This window comes from Aedes aegypti, chromosome 3 (assembly GCF_002204515.2).
Source record: "Aedes aegypti strain LVP_AGWG chromosome 3, AaegL5.0 Primary Assembly, whole genome shotgun sequence".
Classification (NCBI taxonomy): domain Eukaryota; kingdom Metazoa; phylum Arthropoda; class Insecta; order Diptera; family Culicidae; genus Aedes; species Aedes aegypti.
This window is the reverse complement of record NC_035109.1, coordinates 192,233,175-192,255,230: the sequence shown is the minus strand read 5'-3', so window position 1 is coordinate 192,255,230 and position 22,056 is coordinate 192,233,175. Positions and strand designations below refer to the sequence as shown.

At 42.8% G+C, this 22,056-nt stretch overlaps 2 protein-coding genes across 2 annotated transcripts in view; one reads left to right on the top strand and one right to left on the bottom strand.

Annotated features, from left to right (window-relative positions):
• The window catches only part of LOC5575049, a 36,675-nt gene extending 18,117 nt beyond the window's left edge, over window positions 1-18,558 (top strand). Inside the window, exons 6-8 of the mRNA XM_021849096.1 lie at window positions 16,961-17,555; window positions 17,817-17,939; window positions 18,010-18,558. Coding sequence (XP_021704788.1) covers window positions 16,961-17,555; window positions 17,817-17,939; window positions 18,010-18,285 — 994 coding nt within the window. The 3' untranslated portion in view covers window positions 18,286-18,558. The remainder of the gene's footprint in view (window positions 1-16,960; window positions 17,556-17,816; window positions 17,940-18,009) is intronic.
• A 753-nt stretch (window positions 18,559-19,311) lies between these two features.
• Window positions 19,312-22,056, bottom strand: part of LOC5575050 (pyridoxal phosphate phosphatase PHOSPHO2) — a 28,980-nt gene continuing 26,235 nt past the window's right edge. Inside the window, exon 3 of the mRNA XM_001655437.2 lies at window positions 19,312-19,797. The gene's annotated coding sequence lies outside the window, so the exon portion shown is untranslated. The remainder of the gene's footprint in view (window positions 19,798-22,056) is intronic.

The following is a 22,056-nucleotide window of genomic DNA, read 5'->3' as shown; positions in this document are numbered from 1 at the left end:
TAGAAAGGATTTTGCAACCTCCTTTGCATACCACACAGTCCTCGGAGATTTTGGTCAACTGTTTCGGGACTTGCGCACGGTCGCCTTCTTCTATATTGACGGCCTTTGGACCATCACATGGCTCTGAAAGTGTCTCAGAATGAGCATTCAGAAAGGCGTTTGATTTTTTGTTTCCTCGTCCTTCATTACGCGATGAACTTGGCTCATGTGCATCAGCCGGGATCACAACGGTGCTAGCTGCCTCGGCCAAAGAATACACCCAATTTCCAAAGGTCGCCAGGTTGACACGCTGGAGAGTTTGTCGATGTCTTGCCCAGTCTAATTTTAGCGTCGCTGGAAGCTTGTTCACTAATTGGTGGAGAAGGGAGACATTGTACATATAGTCATCAAGCTCGTACGCATCTACCGTAGCGCAAAAATTTTGCACGTTCACTGCAAACTCGACCAACGTTTCTAGTTTGTCCTCGCGTATTGGTGGTAAGCTGTTTACCCTTTGGATCAGAGCGTGGACGTCAGCCTCGGGTTGACCGAATCGCATTTTCAAGGTACGCATAATAGCTGGAACATTCGATGGATGCATCAATAAACTCCGCGCCGTTTCATATGCCTTCCCTTCCAAGGATTTCTGAAGCCGAACAAGATTTTCCTCGTTCGTAAAGCCGCACATATTGGTCGTGCTGTTAAACATTGACATGAAAACTGGCCACTCCTCGAACTTGCCGGAGAATTTGGGCAAGTCTTTGGAGATTCCTTGGCGGGCTGCCAACTGCTGACGTGAAAACGAAAATGGCTCGAAATCTTCTTCTTGGCGATTCGAATGGAATTCTATTTCTCGGCAGGTTCTTCTTGGATGACGACTGGTTTGTCCACGTGATTCTCCGCAGCTTCTGGCAATAGAAAATGTTCCAGGGGGTTGTTCACGACGACGATCACGACGTACATCAAACTCGTCAATCTGGACCTCACTATGGCAGGATCGATTAGCCGGCTGAGTGGAACCAATTTGCACTTGTCCGGAGTAGCGCTGCGTCGAATGTCTCTGTGGTTCAAAGACTTCTGTGCTTCGAGGATCCAATGCATTTCCCGTGTGGCTTGATGATCCAATCTGAAGGCGATTTATAGCAGAAGAAAGAGGTTGCTGGATCCCGGTAGTAGCAACACATTTGGGACAACTCCAGCTCTTATCCGCGATTTCTTCTGTGACACCAACACAAGCAAAATGGATCCATTTGTCACACTTGTCGCATTGAACCATCTCGTCGTTGTCTGACCCCTGGCAGAACGTACAGCTCTGATCCGTATCTTGTTCGTGATCCTTGTGATGTCCGGATGAATCCTTTCCTTCTTCGGTAACCACCACCACTACATTAGCCTCACCACTGATATCAATCACTTCAGACTGTTTTTCCTTTGATCGCGTACCTTTCGAACCGCTTTTACCATCCTTTCCACCTTTCCGACCCGACATCGTTCGCGTAAACGGAATTTATAACTTGTCGAAATTCGCTTCGACTAGCGTTTTACCGGACTGATAGGGGGATTTTTCGAATCTGTAAGCTCCAGAGCAATTTGTATTCACGGCTCTTTTATTGGGAGTTTATAATTTCCCTGCATGGAATAACACAAAGTTTAAGAACGGAATTGTTAATAACTCGATTTAGCGCATAGTTGTAGTATAAATAGTTTTAGATTCACTGATTCAGGCAATGAAATCTACATTAGAATAGTAAATAGTCAACTTACGTTTAGTTTCCCTATCGTATTTTAGCTCCGGTGATTGGGTCAACCTTGTTGGTTTTTAGTGGGTAAGCTATAATAGTTCATTATTTAGTTATTTAGATTTAGGAAGAAATTCTATAGATTTGCATAGCTTACCGGATTCGATACAAGATTAGATATAGGTTAACAGTCTCGGTGTGCTGATTACGTAAGTTCGTGTCGTCAATAGTCTTAGTCTAAATAGCATTAATTTATCAGCAGTTTGTATAAGTTCATAATTCATAGGATTACCTTTCAATTTCATATAGTTCACTAAGATTTATAAAATATTTTAGCTAGTAAACTAGATTGTAAACTTTCAATAACTTGGCAATTCACTTCTTTCTTCATTTGTTTTAATTCTGACTCACGCTTGTGACAGGCGGTAGCTCTGTCACTCCAATCCAGTGTCGCCAGAATAGCAACGGTATAGCTGTTACTGAGGCAGAAACATAATGGGCGCGCACTGTTCAATAGGACAGTTCACAATCATCTTTGCAGGTTTGTTGTCCGGTAGTCTTGCAACATGCCCTACCCAGCGCACCCTTCCGGCTTTCGCCACCTTCTGGATACAGGGCTCGCCGTAGAGCCTAGAGAGCTCGTGGTTCATTCTCCGCCGCCACACACCGTTCTCCTACACACCGCCAAAGACGGTCCTGACTCCTGAGCACCAATCGTTCGAACACTCCAAGTGCTTACAGGTCCTCTTCCAGCATGGTTCATGCTTCACGTCCATTGAGAACTAACGGTCTTATTAACGTTTTGTACAGGGTACATTTTGTGCGGGGTGGATCTTTCTCGATCGCAGCTTCTTCTTATTTATTTGTTTGTATTTGATCCATCTGACATAACATTTGTCTTAATGAATATAAGTAAAACTAACAAACTAAACGAGCAACAAACATCAACATTACATGAAATACACACTTAACTATGTCTAAAGTATTCAGCAAATCGATTACGAATGCATCGTCATAGTGATGTTAAAATCGAAAAGATGATAAATTTCGTTGCCATATATCTAGTTGGGTCATGCTGTTCGTATAGAGTGTTCCGACTGCCGAGACTGACAAAATTCCGTCTACGCAGATTTCGCTCTGGAGCGTAGATGCTAACATCAGCCAGAAGGGATGGCAAATCGATGTCCCCTTGAAGCAACTTGGCTACAAAAGCGGCTTGCGATACACAGCGCCTGTTCTCCAAAGTATCAATCCCCAATAAACGACAGCGGTCTTCGTAAAGAGGCAGGTTACTGGGATCACGCCAAGGAAGATTTCTAAGGGCGTGGCGCAGGAATTTTCTCTGAACAGATTCCATTCGGGTAATCCAGCTGGCGTGGAACGGACACCACACTATCGCAGTAAATTCCAGAATCGAACGAACTAGAGCGCAGTAAAGGGATCTCAGACACAGCGGGTCGCTGAAACCTTCTGTTACCTTCAGAACAAAACCAAGCTATTTGTTTGCTCTCGAAATGATGTCATTGAAGTGGTTGTTGAACGTGAATTCTTCGTCCAACCAAACGCCCAAATCACGGACACGTTGTACTTGTTCAATCGCTGTACCAGATAGCGTGTATTGGAAACGAATAGGGTTCCGCTTTCGGTTAAACGATATAACTTGGCATTTTTCAATGCTCAACGTCACGCAGTTTCGTGATCACCACGCTTCGAAAGCATTCAACAATCTCTGAAGGTGATGGCAGTCATCCAAGGATTCAACGATCATATAGACTTTTGTATCATCGGCGTAGAAAAGCCTGGTCCCGGGCGGTAAGACTAGAGATGCGTCGTTGATGAATAGCGAGAACAACAAAGGCCCAAGATTGCTGCCTTGTGGCACACCGGATAAATTCGTGAATGAGCTATTAGAGCCTATTTTTACGCATAACGATCGATTGGTGAGATATGATTCAAACCAATCGATTAAGCTATCGGACACGCCACATTTGCGAAGTTTTTGTAGAAGGTTTCCGTGGTCAACACGATCAAACGCCGCTTTCAAGTCCAGATACACTGCGTCCACCTGTTTACCAGCATCGATCGCTCGTATGCATTGCGTTGAAAACTCAACGAGGTTAGTAGCGACCAACCTTTTCGAGAAGAAACCATGCTGATCACTGGAGATGTACTGTTTGCAGCTATTGAATAAGGAGTCGTTGATGATAATTTCAAATACCTTTGAGTAGACACATAGTGAAGTAATACCACGGTAATTACTCACGCTACGTTTGCAAGGCTGGTAGCGAGTCACTTTTTAGTGACTTGGTCACTTTTTTTAAGCCAGTCACTTTAAAGTCTCTTTTTTGAAGCCATTTCAACTAAAGTCACTTTTTTCGTCAAAAAGTCACTTTTTTCAACTATTTTGAGCTAAACTTTCGAGACAAAATTATGAAACGGTTTTTTTAAAATTTAGGTTAAGTTTAAAGTTAGGCCATCACCAGAACAACTTCATGCCAGTATCAACATATTGGTTCATGATTTTCTTGTGAAAAAAGCTTGGAAAAAGTTAATCTTTCATAGAGTTCCATGTAATTCCTTGACTTAGTTACACAAAATATTAACCTTATAAGATGGAAGCTTTAAAGTAGAATCTAATAAAGCCAAATAAAAAGTATTCTTCAGTGAATATTACATTTGACGGAACTTCATCTATACGCTTATATATTTTTTAGACTGAATCTTAAATTCTTATCGACTTGAAGTCATGGAAAATTTTTGGGATCTACGCAGTTTATAATGAATTCAATTTTAGTGGTTTGGCATCTTAATTTTTTGGGAGTTTGGATGGAAATGTAAAATAACAAAAAAAAAATCACGTATGTTCCAAACTCTTATTAAAATTTACAAAACAGAATATACTTGGGTGATATAAAATACAAATATTAAAAAGCTGATTAAAAATGATTATTTACGTAAATGTTAACTTTTCTGTTTGAAAAAAAAAAATGTAGGCAATAGCTTTAAATTATGGTATTTCCAAATATGGTACTCAACTAGAACTACTACCTGCAGTAGATTGTATCGAATATTCCCTATCATCGTAAAACAGTATAATAGAATTAAAATAGAACTGATTACGGTTTGATTTTCAAGTCACTTTTAGTCACTTTTTCGAGAATTGGAAGTCACTTTTTAGTCACTTATTTCTCAAATCTGGTCACTAAAATAACTTTTTTCGATATCACTTTTTGCTACCAGCCCTGCGTTTGTCACCTTTTTTATGAATTGTAAATAGGAACGACATTTTCCAACTTCGTGGGAATACTCGGCATCCAAGTGAACGATTGAACAGCTTCATCAAAGGTATAAGCAACGCTGAGCATCTTTTTAGTAGCGCTGGCGGAATCCCGTCTGGTCCAGGGGTGTTTGTTTTTGTTTTGGGTTCGTACGAAGGTTCTGTTCCGTTCTTCGTTTATAGCGAGCATACAGTAAAGCATTACAATTCCTGTACTAACGACTTGCTTCATTGAATGCCAATTTTGTCTGTTGCGATCGATTATTGCAATAGCACCGAAGGGCAGCAGAACGTCGGCGCCTAAGCAGACGTAATTGACTGTGAGACTAAAGTGGCTTGCTGGGCGGGCGACGCGGTGGAACATTATTCGTGATTGCTTGGAGCACAGAATTCGTGAAGAAATCGACAGCTTCATTAATATCAGGGATCAAATCCAGATGGTTCCAGTCAACAGACATTAATGCGGCATTTAATGACTCAAAATTAACTTTTTGAAAGTTAAATCCAGTGTAGTCGTGTGACATCTCGTATGTAACTGGCAACGGGCACATGACTATCAGCTCAATTGCAGGATGATGGTCATCAAGTGTCGTGAGTGCTTCGGCCGCTACAAGAAGTGTGAAATTAGGTAACACAGTATCACAGACGAGGACGAGATCGAGGGTACGGTTTGTCGTGTTCGTCAATGTGTTGACCTGAGAGAGTCCGTGGAAGCAAAACCCGTCCAAAAGTGCAGAACTCGCTGGGCACATACGAAAGCGATCTAGATCAATAGAGAGACGATTGTCCGCTTCAGCAGCCCAGTAGATGTCTGACTGATTATAATCACCAAACTGAAGAAATAAGTCGTTTTCTGAGAGGTTGTTGTGAACGGCTGCGATTGACTCAATATGACAGCGAATAACATGCGCATCGTTCTTCATGTCAGGTGGTAGGTAAAATACCCCAATGCTCACATTTCTGTCAGGCAACAGGATCCTAACCCAAAGTTGTTCAAGCTGATCATTGACAGGTGTAGGGTCCGAACAGCAATTGAATTGCGAAGAAACAGCTATCAAGATTCCGCCACCTCTCGATTTATTGCTGTTTAGAGCGCTGCGATCTGTCCTGAACACGGAGTAGTGACTCCCAAATAGCTGAGCTGACAATATACGGTGGTCTAGCCAGGTTTCGGTTAAAACAAGCACATCATAATCCAGCTCGGTAACAGCAAGGAAGAAGGACTCGATTTTTGTACGCAAGCCACGGACGTTTTGGTAGTAGATGCGCAGACTGGAAGGTATGAGATCGTCAGGTAGTATACTGTCAGCACATTCTGTGTACTTACCTGACTGCACAGGTTGGGAGACCCCTTCACCATACCCTACTACAGGACCGGGATGGCTGTCGAGCGCTGGCTGCATGGTCACGACTGTAGAGGGGGACAAAGGAGCTCCCGTAGTGCTAAGGATTGTGCGTCCCGGGTGTTGAAAACGATGCTCGTTGTTACTACGCATGTCAAAAGATGACGAATCAGCATTGGTCGCAGTAGGAGTGCCAAGAGAGATATCTTCAGCTAAGCCATGGGGTACTTCTTACAACGTCAAGTCAGGATACGGCGAAGATGATGAAGTGAAAGCACTCGTCATCATTGTACTTGCCTGAGATAGTGGAGTCTTCTTGAGTCCTTAGTAGGCGCGACATTCACTGATGATGCGTCTCCGTATTTCACGACTGATGTTGTTATCAATCGTTAACAAGGATCCGAGGTAGACGAACTCTTCAACCACCTCGAAAGTATCCCCGTCTATCGTAACACTGCTTGATATGCGGGCTTTGTCGCGCTCGGTTTCTCCTATCAGCATGTAATTTGTTTTTGACGCATTCGTCACTAAACCGACTTTTGTCGCTTCGCGTTTCAGGCGGGTGTACAGGTCTGCCACCATTCCAGTTCTGGCGACAATATCCATCTCATCCATGAAGCAAATAAATTGGCTGGATCTTGTGAAAATCGTACCTCGGTTATTGAATCAGGCTGAGAACTTCTCGCTTGTGCTGCATTCTTCTCATTCTTCAACTGCTCGCATACGCCGTCGTACCCGTCGTTTCTCTGATTCGGGGCCGCTGAACCTAGTGCTGCTGTTTGGGGTTTACCTATGATGGCAGATCATATGCGGCTATGCGTAACCTTGGGCTACTTTTGAGTCCTGTTGCCGCTCGATGTCGGTGCTCGGCTTCGACGCGAGTTGGTCACCGTCGAAAGTTTTGAGCGCATTCATACATGCGGTATGTGTGAACATGGGTGATGTCGGAGAAGAATTTTCCGTCGATTAGAACGTGGGGTGAAGGGAAGTCCCTTTCAAACAACAACAACAGAACGTGGTTGATTTGGTTTTCGGTTTGATCTCCAGGTGGCCTTATGGATATATTTGCGGGGGAGAAGGTGCTTTGGACTACCATACCACGAGAGGCAACAAAATTGACGCAACGTTGACCGTTCGATACGGCGTACAGGCTGTTCCGCCCGATCATCGGACTGTACATTAGTGTGGGACAAAATTTAGATTCTCGCTCCAGTCCACTTTTTGGATTGCTTTTAGGTCCCATAACAACTGTGCAAAATTTCAGCTCGATCGGAGAAACTATATTTTAGCGCCAGCCGTTCAAAGTTTGTATGGGATTTACTATGGGAAAACTTACTTTTGCAAAGAAAAATCGCCAGAGGTCGCCCTTGATCTCTATAAAAATTCTGAACACATACCTCGATAGGTATTTTTACGATGAAGAATATTGCCGAAGACCGCGAAACAATCCGACACTTGTGAAAAAAGTTATTCAATGAAAACCTATTGGCAACGCGACGTTGATTAACACGTAAAGGAATAACAATAATAACAAAATCGAGCAAAATTTCTGAATAGTGTATGCTTAATAACTTTTTCACAAGCATCGGATTGCTTTGCGGTCTTCCACAATGTTGTTCATCGTAGAAATGCCTATCGAGATTTGTGTTCAGAATTTTTATAGAGGTCAATGGGCGGCCTCTGGCGATTTTTCTTTGCAAAAGTAAGTTTTCCCATAGTAAATCCCATATAAACTTTGAACGGCTGGCGCTAAAATATAGTTTCTCCGATCGAGCTGAAATTTTGCACAGTTGTTATGGGACCTAAATGCAATCCAAAAAGTGGACTGGAGCGAGAATCTAAATTTTTTATATAACCGTGTCCCAGGCTACTGTACATCTCCTCTAGTCCTACCTGGGCGTTCATGTTACTAACAACAATTTTCACGGGGCGCGGCGAGCATCCTTCATATATCTGCTTTAGCTGCGCGTAAAACGTTTCTGGCTCTTCGTAGGGTGAACCATACGTGTGGTACGGTATGACCAGCGTACGTTGATAATGGATCATCAAAATAACCAAAACGGCCGCTATGGAAACATAGACAGCGCCACCGTAGCCTTGTGTGTTTGACAGAACAGCAATGCTGTCACAATGTTAAATCCCATATACAGTGGCGCCTTTGTTTTGATGCAGTGAGCACTGACAAAAACTACATTCAATGATCCATGCTGAAGAGACGGCTTATCTTCATCCTACACCTCCTTGGTTGGCTGCGATCCAATAACGCATTGCCGCATCTTGCCCAGCTTATTTGGCTTTGGTAGAAAGCAGCCCCTCGATGCCCACATTTCCACATCTTCTGTTAAGTTCTACAAAGTTCCTGCAGCGCTACGATATCAAACTTACGGAGATGTTGTTCGTCATAGTTTAACCTGCAAAACCAAGTGACTTACAGTTCCAAGTTTTCAATCGTAATCCTCATTTCGTCGCGTGGGTCTTTGTGGATTGTTCCAGGTCGTATTTTCTACTGTTTTTTGCAGTAATATTGTTACGGATAACTTATTGGGCATACGCCAACACTAATTTCTCGCCAGAGCGCCAACGTGTCAGATCTGTTTAACGTCTCATTTAACCCTCTATTACCCAACCCCGCCTTTAGACGGGGTACACTTTGGAATTTTGTGTATTTTTTCGTAGGTCGGAAATCAAAATAATTTTATTTTTGGCTTACACCTTGACTCATAACACGCATATAAGAAAAGTTTTTTATGACTTTTAAAACTTTTTTGTATTTTTGAAAATTGTTTGAAAAATTGCATTCTTATATAACCGACAAATGCATGGGGTTCATTTAACGTGTAATATAAAAAAATGTACCTTTTATATTTTTCTATTATCAACCTATCACAGAAGAACAACTTCGTGGTATTAAACTAATTTTAAATCTGTTTTTCCGTTATTTACACGGAAAATAAAAATATTTCCAGAAAAATATTAAAAATTTAATATTTTTAAAAGTACCGTAAAAACTTGAATTTTTATTATTGCCAAAAATCAGTAATTAGAAGAGGCTTCAAGAAAAAAATAAAAAGGATAGGGATGTTCAAAAATAAAAATTATAAAAATCAAAAACCAAAATTCATAGATTTGTGAATAAAAATAAATCAATACCCAAAACGCGTTTAGAACGATTTTAGATAACTAAACATAATATTTAGATCGAAATTCGATTTAGAAAATTTGGGTATTAGAGGGTTAACACTAAGAGACTCGCGTTGACACCCTTGTATTTGAAATTTGACACTCAACCACTCTTTGTTTGTGCTGCGCCCAGTGGCGATTCCCTAACCTGAAATCTACCTGTTCCATGAATAGAAATTCTTGACTTTATGCAACCAATTTGCATCTATCAAGTGAAGATTTGCTAGAAAGGAAAATTCCAGTCATTTACTATTTGCTTTATGATCTCAATTTGTCGAAAAAAAAAGAAAATCTCCCTAATAAAGACAAATAATAATAATAATAATTTGTCGAAAAAGGCATTTTTAGATACGTAGAACAGGTAAAAAGTGAGGTTACGAGTCGCCTCTGGCTGCGCCTCCTGGTTAACAGACACTCAGGACGCATCTCAACATTCAATCACTAAGTACACAACCCTTAGCTGCTGGTCTTTGTCATCGAGGTAGGTACATGTGAGCCCCAGAGCTATATTGAAAGCTCTTTCAAGTTTGTCGACTTACCATTCTACAGCCCAATCTACACATCTCTCGACACTACACTATACTAATCTTTTTGCTCAATCAATAATTGTCCCGTCATGTTGAGTTCTCGTTGCCTATCAATCGGTTGGATTGTGTTCTCTTAGCTTAGTTGTTAAAGGATTGATCATAAACGAACTGGATGCATTTTCAATATTGGCCCATCTATTAATCATGTGGCATTTATAGGATTGATTGAACTCTCTGCACTATGCATACCGTGACATGCTTTGGGGCTGTTTGGGCACGTCAGGAGTTAATCATCAATGTTAACTTCCTTTTCCCGAACAGCCTAGATAGCCGTGTAGTGTCGGTAGCGGTTGTTTCAATTGGCTAAGAATTAACACTACGGACTGCCTGTTCCGGTGGTATAAGTCCATCTCACAGGTGACCCCTAATTCATGCCGCTTTAAGCTTACCGTGCCTAAGAACGAATGGTTAGGGGGGTCTAAAAAAAACCTAACCGCAAACGGAGCCTGTGGAGTACCAGGGCGCCCTCTACAGTATTGTGCCCTTCCTGTGCTACCCGGAGCAATGGTGCAGGTGACCTTGTGTTTCTCCGAGACAATCGGCTTCCCTTCTTCAGTCTCAAACCTGAGGCTAAATAAGGGTGGGATTATAAGGATGTTGTAAATTAGTTTAAATTTTTCACCCTTATGGCTTCGCATTATGCATTTTTTTTTTTTTGTTGGGGCAGCAGGGACGACAGTCCAGGGGCTTAACGGACCCCCCCCCCCCAGGACCTCTGCGAGTTGGGGAGTTGCCCAGGATGTGGTGAAGTTCGCAGTGGGCTCTGATGAACCTTCATAAAAACCACAAAAATCCGAATGCAACTCTGTCACAGCGACCGGTGCCGCTTAAAGTACCCTAGCCCAAACTAACAGGAGTGCCAACCGGCACATCAGGATTGATACCAGTGAGATCCTGATTATGGCATACTGGTCGCGATACAAACGGACAAGGCATGGAATTACGAGTAGGAGTGCTTCGAGCACATTGGGACCAACGCCAGTACGGCCCCAATTATGTATACTGGCAGCGCACGACAAAGGACAAGTAACGGTATATGTACTGGATAATATGCTTTGAGGCTGACAGCGGCGACATTCTACTCCCTTAGTAGGGTCGGGTGACACTGGCCCGAAACGGCGAGTGGGTTAATGGCGCAGGCTGCCCCCGTCCCGTAAAACCGTGGCAGGCCTTAGAGTACGTTCCAAATCCGTCGCCTGGTTGTTCCAACTGGGCGGGAGTAGGCTCAGATGCCATTACCTGACCTGCGCCGATCCGGCTCTGAACATAGTACCCCATAAAGGCCTATGTCAACCCTAGCATGGCCTCCCTGCTTGCATAGATAACCATGGGATTATAAAGGCGACTATTCCAGCGGAGATGGATAGCGGCTCTTAGGGGGACCCATAAGAGATGATCAACCAAAACAAACAACTAGCGGAATGTGAAGGAGAGGCTTCTGGACCTATCAGTAACCGGCTAAGGTTCCCGCCAAGGAAGGAGGCGACCAACTTTATTGAAAACAGTGTGGGCAAAAGCCTAGATACTGTGACGACGGCAGGCACTGGCCGCTCCAGTGCAACATGTGTGGTGACCGATGGCCCTGGACTAATCGAGGCCATGGATCGCAATAGGGAGTACCTCCCTAAAATGCAGGTAGCTGCTGAGCAACTTGATGTCATCATCGAATATGTTAAAAGCAAAACAAATATCAGCAAAGACTTGAAAACAAGTCTACTGAAATTTCGACAATCAGTCCTAGCTGCAAAGCAGGACTACGAGAAAGCCAAGGAACAACTGGGCAAGGTAGAAGGCCAAAAAGACACTAGGTCGTGTCAGACCGAAGTGTTTTCCTTCACAGGCAACGCGAATATATCTGATGATATTATTCGATACGCGATGCGGAAGAGGGAAGCTTCCGGGGATGAATACGTGGCGAAAAGACGTATGGTTGCTAAGGGAAAAGTGACCTACGCGGCCGTCCTCCAAAGCGGAAAAGCTGGCACGAGCCAAGCCCCGCGATCAAGAGGACATGGCAACAAAGGAGAGGCCAACACCAATCCTAAGGCCAAGAAAGCCAAGAAAAAGGAGCCACGGGTTAACCGGAACCAGGCAGTGCATCCACAGGAACCACGGGCGCAAGGCAACAGCAACCCGTGGATACGAGTTGGAAATAAGAAAAAACAGAGGAAACCGAAAACGGAGCCCAAGGAGATCGCTAAACCGAAAACAGCGAAACGTAGGAATTTAGGCGAAGCCCTCGTTATCAAAACGGAGGAAGCAAAATACGCCGAGATTCTGAAGGCGATGCGAAGCACAGAGAAGCTATCGCCATTGGGCGCAGACGTGCGAAGCATAAGGCGAACTAGGATTGGTGAAATGATCCTAGTCTTAAAGAAGGACGCCAAGGAAAAGGGTGCAGTCTATAAACAACTGGCACAAGAAGTACTTGGTGACGAGGTTGATGTAAGATCCCTTACTGCTGAAGCGACTCTCCAGTGTAAAAATCTGGATGAGGTCACCGATGCAGCGGAGGTCTCGGCTGCCCTCAAAGAGCAGTGTGACATCGACGTAGCCAGTAAGGCCATCCACCTTAGAAAGGGCCCGCAGGGCACCCAGGTGGCGGCGATCAGGCTGCCGGTCGCAGAGGCCAACAAAGCGAAGAACTTGGGCATACTCAAGGTAGGCTGGTCGGTTTGCCGGCTGAGCATACAACAGCCTCCTGAAGATTGCTTCAAATGTTTCGGGAAGGGCCATAAGTCGTGGAATTGCAATGGTCCCGACAGAAGTAAGATGTGCAGAAAATGCGGCGCTGAAGGCCATAGGGCAAGCGATTGTAAGCAAATCGCTAAGTGCCTAATATGTGTCGACAGAGCAGACAACGGACACTTAACGGGCGGACCCAAATGTCCGGGCCCAAGCGGAGTATCAAAGCAGCCAAAACGGAAGTAACACAGTTAAATTTAAACCACTGTGATGCAGCCCAGCTGCTGCTTTGGCAGTCAGTCTCGGAAACCAAGACTGACGTGGTGTTATTATCGGACCCATACCGCATACCAGCCAACAACGGGAACTGGGTGGCGGATAGGTTTCAACAGCTAGCAGCTATAGGGACGACAGGACGATACCCAATCCAAGAAGTAGTCTCTAGCTCAAATGACGGTTTTGCGATAGCAAAAATCAACGGCGTGTTCTATTGCAGTTGTTACGCGCTCCCAAGGTGGTCGATTGAGGAATTTTCCCACATGGTTGACAGGATGATGGCCGAACTAGCTAATCGGCAGCCAGTAGTGATAGCTGGCGACTTTAATGCATGGCAGTGGAGTGGGGTAGCCGCTGCACCAATCTATTGTTGGAATCCCTGGCCGCATTATATGTAGAGCTGGCAAATGTGGGTACAGTGAGTACCTTCCGCAGAAATGGTGCAGAATCGATCATCGACGTGACGTTTTGTAGTCCTAACCTTTTAGGTACCATGAACTGGCGCGTTGATGACGGTTATACTCATAGCGATCATCAATCGATTCGCTATAGTATAATACCAGGCGGGCAGAAGGCAGCGCGATGTAACTCGACCCAAGCCCGAGGATGGAAAACAGCGCGCTTCGACGGCGAAGTATTCACTGAAGCCCTGAGGCGCGAACGAAACACTCTGGACCTAAACGGTGAAGAGCTAGTTGCTATGATATCACGAGCGTGTGATGCTTCCATGCCGAGAAAAGCCCCTCCTAGAGAGAACAGGCCGCCAGTGTATTGGTGGTGCGAATCAATTGCAAATCTTCGAGCAATCTGCCTTCGGGCTAGACGAAGAATGCAACGCGCACGCACAGAAGCACAAAGAGAGGAACGCGGTGCAGCATTCAGAGAGGCAAAGTTGGCTCTCAAAAAGGAAATCAAGAGTCGAAAACGGGCATGCTTTGAAAGTCTATGCGAGAGTGCCAATTCTAGTCCATGGGGTGACGCCTACAGAGTGGTAATGGCTAAGACCAAAGGAGCCATAGCGCCCCAAGAGAAATCGCCCGAGTTGCTGCGATCGATAATCGATGTACTCTTCCCGCACCATCCCATAAGCCCATGGCCCCCAGCGCCGTATGCGGCAGATGAAGGAGAAGAAGTGGCGAGAGTGACGAACGAAGAGCTGTCAGAAGTCGTGAAATCATTCGCGTCAAACAAGGCACCGGGACCCGATGGTATCCCGAATGTTGCCTTAAAAGCGGCAGTGAACACGGATCCGGACATGTTCAGAACCACGATGCAACGCTGCATTGATCAAGGAATCTTCCCGGATGTATGGAAGCGACAGAAATTGGTGCTACTACCAAAGGCGGGGAAACCACCAGGTGACCCGTCGGCGTATAGACCTATCTGTCTACTAGATACGACGGGCAAGTTATTGGAGAGGTTGATTCTCAACAGACTAGTACCGTATACGGAGAGTGCGGACGGCCTGTCCAACAACCAGTTTGGATTCAGAAAAGGTAAATCTACTCTGGACGCCATCCAGTCGGTCGTTCAAACAGCTGAGGTGGCAATCGAGCATAAAAGGAGCGGCATCCGTTACTGCGCGGTTGTCACTCTGGATGTGAAGAATGCGTTCAACAGCGCAAGCTGGGAAGCAATAGCACACGCGCTTCACCGCCTCAAGGTACCGGTGCAGTTGTGTAAGCTTCTAGAAAGCTATTTTGATGGTAGGATTCTACTGTATGACACAGAGGAGGGGCAGAAAAGCGTTCGAATTACCGCGGGAGTACCTCAAGGTTCAATCCTGGGCCCGCTGTTATGGAATGCGATGTACGATGACGTACTTAGGCTGCCCCTTCCGACGGGTGTTAAGATTGTTGGCTTCGCCGACGATATCACCCTAGTGGTCTATGGTGAATCGATGGAGGAAGTAGAGTTGACAGCAGCGCACTCTATTTCCCTGGTTGAGGAATGGATGAAGTCTAGGAAACTAGGACTGGCCCGTCACAAGACTGAGGTGGTGGTGGTCAACAACCGCAAGTCCGGGCGCTTATCTCGGTAGGTGATTGCACCATAGAGTCCAAGCGATCCCTTAGGCATCTTGGGGTAATGATCGATGACAAGCTGAGCTTCGCTAGCCACGTTGAATATGCCTGTAAGAGGGCATCTACGGCTATAGCGGCGCTTTCGAGGATGATGTCTAACAGCTCTGCTGTAATTGCCAGCAAACGCAAGCTGCTGGCAAGCGTGGCGCTATCCATACTAAGGTATGGAGGACCAATCTGGTCAAAAGCGCTTAGAACGAACAGAAACCTAAAGCGGTTGGAAAGCACGTACAGGATAATGTGCTTAAGAGTAGCAAGTGCATACCGGACGGTATCTAAAGAGGCCGTGTGCATCATAGCCGGGATGACGCCCATCGGGCTCATCATCAAGGAAGATGTTCAATGCTTCAACCAAAGGGGTACCAGAGGAGTCCGCGACACGTGTAAAGAGGAAACGCTCAGAAGCTGGCAGCAGGAATGGGATAACTCCACTAAGGGTAGATGGACCCATCGACTAATACCAAATGTGTCAGATTGGTACGGTAGAAGCCATGGGGAAGTGAACTTCCACCTGACGCAGTTTCTGTCAGGACATGGTTGCTATAGACAGTACCTGCATAGGTTCGGGCACTCAGAATCTCCTGCGTGCCCCAATTGTGCTGGTGTAGAGGAAACAGCGGAGCATGTCGTGTTCGATTGCCCCCGTTTCATTGTTGTGAGAGGTCGCATGCTCACTACATGCGGAGGGGACACGTCCCCCGACAATATTATAGAGAGAATGTGTGCGGATGCCGAGTGCTGGAATGCAGTAACTACGGCTGTCACTCACATTATGTTAGAATTGCAGCATCTATGGCGCGCCGACCAAGAGTTGGCTGCAGAGAATTAGCCCTGCCGAGGCTGGTCCCTTGTAACATTGTTTAAGTCGGCTAGGAGAAGCAGTTTGCCTAGGCTACTTCTGCTACACGTGTTGTGCTATATGCACTGGTCCCTTCCCGAAGAAATACCGTAAGGTGGTTCCGGGGAGATGAGGGTCTGAGTCCAAGGGTCATGTCGATGCACTGTTCACCACTTGAGCAATTCTAACTGAATTGATCATGCACAGTGCATAGGCTGGTTTTAGCGGGTCGTCGTTGGTGCGTCATCCCCGCATTCCCTGAGTTATCTTCTCAGGGGATCTGTTTGCAGATTTCCCCCTTGAAAAAAAAAAAAAAAAAAAATACCATGACATGCTCTAATTCCGTGTGTTGCCTAATACCGTGTATTTGGGAATTATGTGGATTTCTAGCATATTTTATTATTTATTTTTCTAAGTGATTGTCACAAACGTTAGCATATTAAGTAGTATTTAGAAAGCCATGACAAATTTAAACTAAAGTTGCACACACAAACAAACAAAAATAATGTTAGAATGTAATCGACAGGTGTCAACACACGGTATTAGGGCACGGTTGCTTATGTGTTCCAAATACCGTGTTTCAGTTATAATTCCAAAATGGTGAAGTGAAATATATATTTTACTTCCCGAATCAATCATGCAAACCTCAATACGTTGTTTGACACAAAAGTTTTATTTTTGATGCGCTTCGTTCGTTCAATTGAGATGTTTCAAAATGTGACCCGGCAGTCGGGGTCAGATGCACGGTATTTGGAACAAAGGTATGTTTAACAACAACAACTGTAACTATGGTTAAAATTTACAAAATGGTTCAAATCATATTTTTTATGCAAAGTATATAAAACGGTCTACTATCTAAAACTTGAAAAACTTGAAAATAATCATATATGATTTTTTTCTGATCGATTGAAATTTGAGTTTTTTTAACCTCACGGTAATGGTAAATCTAATATTACCTATGTCCTTTTGCAGCCTCATCGAACGAACGGCTTTTCTTCCTCCGCACCCGAACGTCGTCGAAATGTACGGAGTATTCTGTGATCAAATTCCGGACTTGCATATGTCTTCTTCCCTCTACCCGATGGCGCTACCCCCTCGAATAAATCCCCACGGCTACGGGCGCAACATGAGCCTATTCCTGCTGATGAAACGATACAATTGTAGCCTGCACGATTATTTGTCCCAAACGTCGTCTCTCGATCTTCGCACGCGGATCTTGTTGTTTGCACAACTATTGGAAGCAGCCGCCCACATGAACCGATACGGGGTGGCTCACCGTGACCTGAAAAGTGACAACATCTTGATCGAGATACGGCCGAATATGCCGCCAAACTTGGTGCTGTCCGATTTTGGCTGCTGCATAGCTGATAAATCCTACGGACTGCAGGTGCCTTACTCATCCGGGGAAATCGACAAAGGGGGCAATACCGCTCTGATGGCACCGGAAATCATCAACAAGCAACCCGGAACCTTTTCGGTGCTTAACTATGCCAAGTCGGATCTCTGGGCTTGTGGAGCAATTGCCTACGAGATTTTCGGTTCCCACAATCCATTTTACGGTGGAAAGGTAATATATTACTAGTTCTCAAGACATTAGTAACTGTTTTCATTTATTATAATAGAATAAATAGCCTTGGCATAATGGTTATTTGGCATGACATGAAGAACAGCCTATTTAAAATAAGGAGCCTATGATAGAATAACAGTTATGCGAAATGGCCATTATACCAAGTGGTAATTATCCCATATGTCCAGTTTTAAATGGTTATGGCTAACATCTGTATGCCAAATGGCCTTCTTCTATTTTGACTCGCTATATTTGTTGCAGAGCGATCCTAGCACTTTGAAAAATGTGAACTACAGGGATAATCAGCTTCCACCCATGAATGAGAACGTGCCGCATGTCGTACAGAAGTTAGTCGAGAATATGCTGCGCCGAAATCCAAATGAGGTGAGCAACATGCTAACGCCATAACATTATTTCAATCAACATTTATCATTCATTTTCTTCCATTCCGTAGCGACTTGGTCCGGACGTAGCGGCTAACGTCATGCAGCTTTTCCTGTGGTCTCCATCGTCCTGGATGAAAACCGGGTTCACTCCTTCCAGCAACGAGATTCTGCAGTGGTTGTTGAGCTTGACGACCAAAATTTTGTGCGAGGGTCGCCTCCAGCCGGATAATGAAACCATGGGTCGCCGAACCTACACGGAGTATTTGCTGATTTCCAGCTTTTTGGCTCGTGCACGCATTCGTCGGATCAAACGTGCCCTCGATTGGATCCACGCTGTACAATAGTGGGATGTAAGAGCACTGCGACATTGAACGCAACCATATTGTACTGAGCTACTTAAAGACTTGTGTGATTTGTATATTTATGTGCTTATCGATCGATGTATAATCAATTTATTGATAACTCCACTAACGGAAAACAAAATAGTAGGTAATATAGGTAAATGCCTGATTATCGTGTTAGATTGTGTACAGCAAACCATATGTTGATATTTTATTGATGCTAAAGCAACTTATTGTAATATATTATGAACTGAAAATATATAAGTTGTTATTGCATTTGAAGATAAAAAGCTTCGAAAAAAACTTTTCTCTCTTTTCTTTTTATTATATTTGACTTCTTCTTTTTCTTCATTTCCCATACCATTCATCCTCCAACATTACCTATTCATCTTCTACCATACTCCAGCAGCTTGGATGCAAGTTCTCGACAACTTTTATGCAAGCACTATAGACACGATAGATCACGTTTTTTTCTCCAGAGTCGATAAATGAAGAGTCGCGCAGAGTGAAACCAAATTTACCTATCGAGCAGACCAGCAAAACAGATAGCGGTTTTTTTCAAAGACGAAGAAGAACAATCATTCGAAGAAGTCCTTTCGCGCAACTCTGTGTATATACTCTGGTTAAATTTAACCTTCCGGATGTGGCGAAATTTGTAACGCGAGTAGTCGTGCACTCTGTAGTTTGTACAACTCCCTTGATTTTTCAACGGGGGTATATGCAACGAGGTCGCCTACCGTTCATCTTTTGTGAGTGTGTTGTTGTGGTCTCACAATCTCGTTGGTTGCGGGTTGAAAAGCATTACCGTTTGCTGAAAAATATAGAACCATCTTCGGCAAAATTGTGACATGCGACATGCGGTGATCATTCAGATACGGAATTATATCATCAGGCGGCGCTAGTTTGCATGAAACTCTGGTTTCTGTTGGAAGCCATGAAAACAACTCCAACTTTAGGGTAGCTTATTCTAACCACAAAGAAAACAAGCTAGTCCATTCTCTGCAGACAGCTACTGACTGATAACCCAACTAGCAACTGGCTCCTTTTATTTCATTCAGGTATCTACAATTCATTCTTTACCACTAAGCATAACAAAGCATACCTCTAAACACTACCGATGCCCGTACTGTTATACCTACGGGTGCGACAGTACAATCCCAACAGTTTGAAGATACCTCAGAAACTACGACTACGACGAATCTGCGCCGAATTTATGAGTTTTTTCCTTTGAGCTCGGTTCTGGGCCAATCGCTTCCAGTCGCCGTTAAGTGCCCTTAAGTCCTCTTTATCTGTAAAAAGCCATCGTGTGTGCGGTCTACTACAAAGTCGGTGGCCTCGTCCGGGTTCTCTGTTGAATATTATCTTTGCTTGTCGTTCTTCCGGCATAGGGGTCGTCCATAAATGACGTAGCTTTTTAGGGGGGAGGGGGGGCTTCACGAATTTGTGACGAGGGGGAGGGAGGGGTCCTACCTTGTGGACGTAGCATTTTGAATCACTTCAGTAAAACGAGAGGCACTGAAAAAATGAGATACAATTATTTTTTATCAAACTTATTTTTTCTTTGTTTAACTTAAGAAGTTGGGTTATAGAATGATGATTCAGCTCCGAGACATTCATATGATAAGATTGAAAAAAATCTAAGAAATTTTAGATTGATAATGTAATGTAATCAAACAAATGTTTTAAAGCTATAATTATGTAAACATTATATTGTATTCATGTCTAAATACATGAATTTATAAATAAACAAATTAAAACTTAAATAAATTAATTGCTTTAATGACTTTCAAAGCTTTGGTTTAGCCTTATTCATATTTTCTGTTATACCTTTATTTCTTAAAAAAAAACCTAAATATAACATTAAAACAAGATATTTATTCCGTGAATTATGCTTTCAATGTTGCACACTGAACCAAGAAATATCATAGAAAATATTAAAAACCTCACATACCCTTGCGATAATTGAAATCCGATTCATTTCATGTGTATCCATTGATATTCATTGAAAGAACACATAAAGCTCATTATGATATTTCATACCATTCATTTACCAACACTGTGGATTGTATATGACATAAAGTCATGTATGTCATACGATAAATGTTATGTGATTTTCCGATGTGAAAATTCAGTCTTATTATTTTCGTATTTGATTCGTACTTTCGTGATGGCGAATTTGGTTCTGTTCATTGTGATGGATTTAAATCAGTTTAATTGTAAGCGTCATGATTTGGAACTGTGAAATAGTTAACGAATATGTGAAAGAAGGGTAAGTAAAATATTCAAAACACAAATTGAACGTAATTAAATTTTGGAATTAAATTTACAGGAACCATCAAAAACTTTGGAACAAGAACGAAAGGGACAGAAAGTTCAGCACGACCAGAAGCATGGGATGTGATTTTTTTAAGTTATCAATTATTGTGATTGGCTATGCAATGTAATTGATTATTAATTAAATAAATGGTGTTTCAATCTAATTACATTGTTGATTCTATTAAAAAACTGAAATGAAATCATCACAAACTTATTATACTATCATATAAAAACCATTGACAATATTGATGTTTGTCATCTGAATATAACATAACATTCATTGGCAACATACAATAATTCATATCTTCAATTTTCATGAAATGTATGTGTTATATCAGATGAATCTAATTAAATCGAAATCTCACAAGTTTATGTGATAAGTTGATGAGCGTTATGTGAAAAGCTCTATGGAAAAAAACTATATGTGTTTTCAGATAAATCGGACATGATTACTTGGTTCAGTGCAGGAGATCTTCACTCAATCAATTCATGGATTTGATTTAATATACCAATGCTCTTGATGGAAATGCCTGAATACAACTTGATGGAATAGCCTAAACAACAGATTCGAGTGTTATCGAAATTGCTCTTTCTTTCATTACATTTGCTTAATTACTCGGTAATTTGAAGATTTTTTTTATTGTTTCAATATAGGTTGTCTGATTATTGATTATTTCAGTATGGGGAATGATAATGAAGTTTTGCTGAAATAATAATAAAGATGAATAATTTGTTCAATAATCGCCAAGAATTTCTAAACATGCCATATATTATAAGCGTAATCTTTTCTATATCTGGTCACTGATTGGTAAATGGTTTTGAATTTGGATAATAATGACGAATATCCATTTCAAATTAAGATGTATTGTTTATCATTTTCATTGAAATCTATTTCCTAACAACGAATAATCTAAAAAACTATCCGCTAATATAACGAAATTTCTTTTCAACATATCTCGATTACTTTTTCAAATCGGCGTAAGTAACTTTTATACGGTTTTGAGAAAATTAATTAGGAAAAATCACAATCTATCTTCTAAAACTGTTTTAAAATGAATCATTTTTTTAACATTTTTTTGCCGTGTACTTCGCTCAAATTTTGCATACACTCAGCTCACGTTCAAAAACTAGGTAGTTTCTATTATTTCCCACAAAAATAATTATCAGAAAATGATAAGCCGTTTCATTCAGTTACTTTCGACGTTTTTCTACCAGTGTAAAATCGACTCAAGTAGTGTTTTGTTTTGATGCGTGGTTAAGTCACTTTGTCTCTCCATACAGCGGGGCGGCGAAAGTAGTGGTTAGGTTGCGAAAGTTGAAAATGTTACTTTCGTCGTTTTGTAAATCCGGAAATTAAACGTTCTAAAAGTGAAAAGTTGAGTTGGTACAGAGCGGTACGTGTAGAATTCCGCCTGCTTAACACGTAGGATCGATAAAGTAAGTTTGTATACTTTTTTG